The sequence below is a fragment of the Hordeum vulgare genome, chromosome 7H, assembly GCF_904849725.1.
Source record: "Hordeum vulgare subsp. vulgare chromosome 7H, MorexV3_pseudomolecules_assembly, whole genome shotgun sequence".
In the NCBI taxonomy this organism is placed as follows: Eukaryota; Viridiplantae; Streptophyta; class Magnoliopsida; order Poales; family Poaceae; genus Hordeum; species Hordeum vulgare.
In genome coordinates, this window is record NC_058524.1 from 57,182,229 (window position 1) to 57,188,424 (window position 6,196).

A 6,196-nucleotide genomic window follows, 5' to 3' on the forward strand; every position below is an offset into this window, starting at 1 on the left:
AAAATCATGATTTTGAAACAAAATCTTATTTTTCCATAAAAATATTCATGAATTCGAAAAATACTCGCCAATTTAAAAGTGATCACAATTTCAGATATTTTGGTCATGAAAACTAATATTGATGATTTCTAGAAAAAGGAATGGAAAAAAGAAACGATGAAACAAAAAAAACTTTCCAAACCAGTGAAAAGCTCTTTGGCTGTGCTTGGTATCGGTGTATTCATATACGGAGGTATTTTTTCTACAGGTGTAACCTACCGGACTTGTAGTAATTTCCGGCTGGAAGCGAAACGACGGTCGGAGGTGTGTAATGTTTACGGTTGTATTGCTAAGCAAAACGACAATCCAAACATAGCCTTATAGAAGAAACCATAAACTGGGCCGGCACATGTAGCAACTCCAGGCTTGGTCGATATCCATCGACCTACGCGGGAAATAGTGATTGCCCCACGTTTTTTTTTCTCAGATTGCCCGCTTTGTTCTCTTGCTCACGGTGTCAGTCACGCCAGCTCTTGTGTACGTGGCTGTGAGTCGAATCCTTCTGAGTGTGCGTGTGTTTGTTCTCTCCATCTATCAATGAAATGATACACAAGTCTTTTGCGTGTTCTCACGAAGAAGAAACTGAGAAAGAAACAATACAAACAAACAGATAGACATGAACAGATGCTGCACAAGTTTGAATTACCAAACTCCCTATAGCTCACAAAACGAAAGGGAGGCAGAACCGAACACAAAACCAACAAAAGGAGCAGAGCATTATGAAAACTCTGAATATCTACTACCGACTCTTTCCCTGTACGAAGATGATCGCCGCACATCCGGCCTGATACAGTTGACAAGGCAGGGCAACGTCTCGTCAAGCCTGCCGCAATTCAATTTACCGGAGCGAATGGATCGAAAAGAGGAGCATCCTAGGTGAACTGAGGAGGAGCGAAGGCGACGGATGTCCGACTGGCGACGCAACGAGCCAGTGCTTGCGCCTGCCGCACATAGAGCCAATGATGAGGTAGTCCACGGAAGCTCCTTCAGGGAGGTGGTGCCTCTGAGCTTCACGAAGGAGACTATTGTGTGCCTGCACAGAGGGCAAGATATGGAGCCAGGCACCCCGCGGGTAGACGTGGAGCTGCTGGTGGTGGAGCACAGATAGAGTGCACATTTGGTGCAGAACTCATGGCCACAGCCTATCAAAACATGTAGCAAAATCATATGAATGGATAGGATAAGGCAGAACTCTATTCAGCATGAGGATTTGTCTGTTAGTCTGTTACCTTCTGCAGCCACCGTACATTCCATCTCCAAACATATGACACATGGATCATGGCAACTACTAGATGATACCGAGGTTTTTCTCCATCCGCATTCCCTGTGAACGATCAAATATGAGTCGATTTGTAAATGGTGCAGAGCAAATGAGGAATTATTTCTCTGTTTTTTGTTAACTGGAAATGTGTCTCTGGGAAAATTTTGGGTGTCCAACGAGATGAAGTCGAAATTCTCATTCTCAACAATCTGCATCTGTTGAGGTGCAAACTATCCTAAGATAGGCATCTACATTCCAAGACATGATGGCCTTACGTCCTCTGTTGAATTAAGTAAATGATAGTGTCTTCGTGCACAAGGTTGGCACATGAGTACAGATGCTTGATACTTTGTAGAAATTCCAATTCTATTTCAAAAAATAATAGGTTTGACGAACTAATAATATAAGACGTGACAAAATGGTAACAATATGCACTTAGGGTCAGTTCTTTTGATAGCTTTTTTGGGCTTCTAGAATAAGCTACCCCCTACCCAGCTTATTCTAGAAGCCCAACTAAAAATATTTTTTTAGAAGCCTAGCAATCAAGACTTAATTAGTAGGCTTCTAAAAGAATATATTTGATTGGGCTTATAGAATAAGCTAGGTAGGGGGCAGCTTATTTCAGCTTATTCTAGAAGCTACGAAAAGAACTGGCCCTTAGTGTATCTGGTATTTGAACTCACCGAGCGATTTTGACAATGCTCATCAGTGGAAGAGACAGATATGGTGACGGAAGAATTAGTAGTCTCCCTTCTGGTTGTTTGCTTAGGATGCCTTCAGCACTGGTTTTGTGCCATGAACGAGCCACCATCAAAGGACTCAACCTTCAAGGAAACAGCATTAGAAAACAGTGAACCATCTGAACAAGCCACATGGAAATTGTTTTCGAACAAGGCATAAACATAAGCCAAATACCAGCTATAAATCCAGGCCGGCATATGACATCACAATGGACATGATTACAAAATGCAGCTCTAAAACCAGCCAACTGGTTTGAGCATTTGAATTCAGCGAAGGAAAAATGATTTATTTAGGCAGACACTAGTCACAGGTAATTGGCATTTACAATGGTTAGCATAGATATTATGATAACAGAGCCCAAAACGAAGCTTGAAATTTATCCAAGTGACATCGGTAAATATATCAGATTTCCACAAAGCAACATCTCAGATAAAAAACTTCTATTGTAAGGTAACAACCTATTCTGAGATATGCAATCATTGTGAAGTGTACCAACAAATACTTCTAGAAATCAAACATGGAATTCCCGGCATACCCGTTAGCATTTTCAGCTCCCATGTGTGCTCCTGCTGCAATGAGAAGCTGTTTTATGGCAATCAGTAAACGGGAATCAGATAATTGCTTGATATTTCATGGAAGAGAGAAGTCAATGCATACTTGGCAGCATACAGCACTTCCACCACAAGCTGCATAGTGAAGGGCTGTGCTTCCTGAACCTGCAATTTAGGGAATTGTTAATCTTTGACCATGTAAAGAAGTTCAGAATATCTCCAGTTGTTCTGCACATTTGATGTTATAAGCAACTGTCAAGTTCTGTAAGCAATAACTACTTGAATTCTGTTAAACATCTGATATTCTGTGTACAGTTTTTAGTTATTTTTTTACCCGGTTCAGTTTTTACCTATGAGATCAATAGTTGAACCATCATTGACTGTGACCTCAGAGACAGAGGCTCCAAGGTCCAACAGCAATTGCAAGCTCTCAGCATGCCCATGAAGAGCTGCCAAGTGAAGAGGGGTGACACCTCCATCTGACTTTCCATTAACTAGTCTCTGGAGATTTCTGGAAAGCAAAGGAAAATGGATATTTATTTATTAGTTATCGGAAGATGCCAGCATAGATGAATGTCAGAATTTGACATACGCTGCATCAAAAGCTTCCTTATTTGCTTGCTCCGTGGATGTTCCGCGCATGATGTTCCAAAAATCCGACAAACTAGGCACGTAATCAGCCAAAATAAGCCGGATGCACCGAGTATGACCTTTCAGGGCGGCAAAATGAATTGCTGTTGCGCCACTAAAACAATCTTTTTTGTGAATCTAAGATTAAAAATACATAACGCTTGCATCAGTACAAATTACAGCACAGTTTAGCACAGAAACAACTTTTTTTGTGATCACAAAAGGATACAGAAAAATTGATATTCACTTACATTAGCTTTAAAAAGAACTAGAATCTGTACAACTTTCCAGTGACCATATAGACAAGCTTGCATCAGAGCAGTCTGCATGGTAATTATTGCATTTAGAGTTGATACGGAGAAAAGAAATATTCTCTTTCACAATAGAACAAAGATAGAAAGAACATAATGCGGTGACATCAAACCACCCCTTCAAGAATGTTACAATAGATATGTTTTTTTATCTAGAACTCAACTAAGAGAAAGCAGTAACACTTTGCAGCTTACTTCCATCTACGTGAAACAGCTGATATATCATTTTCTAAGACCTGAGCAACCTCAGATATACGGGAAATGCATATGCTTGTAAGATTGCAACTAGACAGTTCGCAGTAATATATTAAAATAAACTAATTTTGGGATGATTATGGTTGAATCCATTTCTGTATACCAAGTAAGAAGTATTCTCAATAAATATTCAAAAGTAATAACACATATTATCGATCATAAAGAATTGGGTACCAATGTTGAACAAGGTGGGAGATAAAAAAAAAGCTCACCTGTCCTCTGCAGTTCCTAAGGTTGATATCAACGCCAGATTCTATTAGCAGGGAAACAATCTACCAGGAAAATGAAATTATTTATCAATGGATAACAAGCACACATACATTAATTAACTAAAGTGACTAAAAAATAATTGTAAACTGATGACGAAAGAGGTGTGGAGTGAATCACCTCATGGTGGCCCTTTGCCGCCGAGTAATGGAGGGGTGTGTTTCGGATACCGAATGTTGAGTATCGTGCAAGCCGGGGGTTAAGCTCCAATAGGGCCCTAGCCTCCTGGATGTCTCCATCCCTCGCGGCAGAGACGAGCCGTTCACCGGTAGCTGAGCAGCCGAATGAGTCGCCCATCATACCTAAGAGTCCCATGATGCTTCTACCTATCAATGCACAAATTCTCAGTATCACTTACTAAGGACTCGGCATATATTGAGTTTAATCATTTGAGCATGCTGTGGGGCCACATAATTATGAAGCCAAGGGTACGAGTGTAGCAAGAATGGAGAGCTGGCCCATATGTAGAAGTAAATTGCCCTCAAATTGATATGGTAGGGGAAATCAACCACATGGACACTCTACAGGAAACTGATTCGGGAAAAGGGGAAACTAAGCCACCTGTCCACTTCGAGAAGCACCCAAATGGCATAGCATGACCTGAGGCATTTGATCGTTAATCTAGTGAAAGATCCACATTAACGGCTCAATAAGTTAGTAACTGGATCACTAGGTCACCCCTACAAGAAGGCAATGGGCATAAATGGCAGGAATGTTGGCTCACATTCTAAAAGAAATACCTCAGACTGACACAATAAGCAGGAAACCTAAACCGAGGTGGCGTCCCTCTGCAAGAACGTAGCTCAGTTGATCCAACACGGTAATGCTACTCTGACACCAACTGGGCACTCCACATGGATTAAAGAGTACATACAGCATCCTGCTTTAGGAAACTACCACAAATTGACTCGAAAGAACTGGAATAAAACCAAGGGCGCCATCTTTACGCAAGAGAACATCCACAATCGAACCAAGAAACGGTGGGTCACGCCCACTAGTTTTATTTTACTACTACAATTATTGTTAGTTTCCTCATAATTAATATTCGAGTTGTTGGCAGAGGCGGTGACAATGGCGGAAACAGTACTAGGAGAAACGGGTCGCTGTCCCCTGTCCTTCTCAGGGACAGCGGCTCCATTGCTGCAAGCAGGAACGGCACAACCACCAGCGTCGGCATTGAGCTCATGGATTGACTTTTGTGTGCGAAGAACCAGAGAAAGAACGGGGAGGGGGGCTAAGAGCTGGAGCGCATTGCATCGTTTTGCCATTTCTACAAGGAAAAAGGAAATGACAACAGGCCCGGAGCAGTTCAGCGGCCACGAACCCGGATCAGGGATTCACATCACAAAACATACGGAAACATTGCGCACGTACCTCTGAAAGACCAGATCTTTCGGCTACAAGAAACGGATGCGCGAGTAATGGGGATCAGCCCAGCGCATCTCCCCTCACCTACCGCCCCTCGGAAGGGGATCTTCAGGCGGCGGGCGCCCGGCCGGGAAGAAGAAGCTCCTCCTCCGCCTTGCCCGTCACCACCAACTCATCCAGAGACGCAGCTCAGGGACAACGCGGAAGACGGCAGATGGAGGCCGCCACCGCCGCCGACGCGGGATCAGAAACTACGAACTGCAAATGGCCTGGGGCTGGGAGGAAGAACGAGGGAGGTGGGAGAGAGAGACAAGGATGGGGGGGGGGGGGGGGGGGGGGGCTGCAGTGGAGAGCACGAGGAGCTGGGGCGTGCGCCACATGGAACGGGATTGAATTGCCTCTCGCGAATTATTATTGTGATGATTTTTCCGGCTGGCTGCCGGCGCGGAGGCGTGGAACTGCTCCTGTGACAGATGTTCCTTGGTGATGTCGGAAACCTGCACTGACTGTTTCTTCCTTTTGTTTTCTGCTATTTGCAGGACAGTGACATGGAGCTAGGGTGAGAGCTAGCCTAATTGCTTTGATGCCAAAAGTTGGGATGCCAAATTTCGGCAACCGCCACATATTGGCTAGAGATTGGTTACATGCAAATTTCCATTGCCAATCTCATAAAAGGTTGTCAAATGTTGGTAAATTCTGATTTTGCCAAATGTTGGTAGCAAAACCAATCAGCCTCAGCATCTACCGTCACGTTCAGCTAAATCGGCCCCTCC

General features: G+C 43.5%; 1 protein-coding gene across 1 annotated transcript; it reads right to left on the reverse strand.

The window, feature by feature from the left end:
* Positions 1-650: 650 nt before the first annotated feature.
* Positions 651-5,959, reverse strand: LOC123409928 (probable E3 ubiquitin-protein ligase XBOS35). Its single transcript, XM_045102798.1, has 11 exons — positions 5,430-5,959; positions 4,176-4,381; positions 4,001-4,060; positions 3,474-3,545; positions 3,185-3,360; positions 2,943-3,103; positions 2,699-2,757; positions 2,577-2,623; positions 1,984-2,124; positions 1,269-1,363; positions 651-1,181 (listed from the first exon to the last, which is right to left on the reverse strand). Exons 2-11 carry the CDS (start codon positions 4,368-4,370, stop codon positions 757-759), a joined length of 1,431 nt encoding a protein of 476 aa, XP_044958733.1. The 5' UTR covers positions 4,371-4,381; positions 5,430-5,959; the 3' UTR covers positions 651-756.
* Positions 5,960-6,196: the final 237 nt, after the last annotated feature.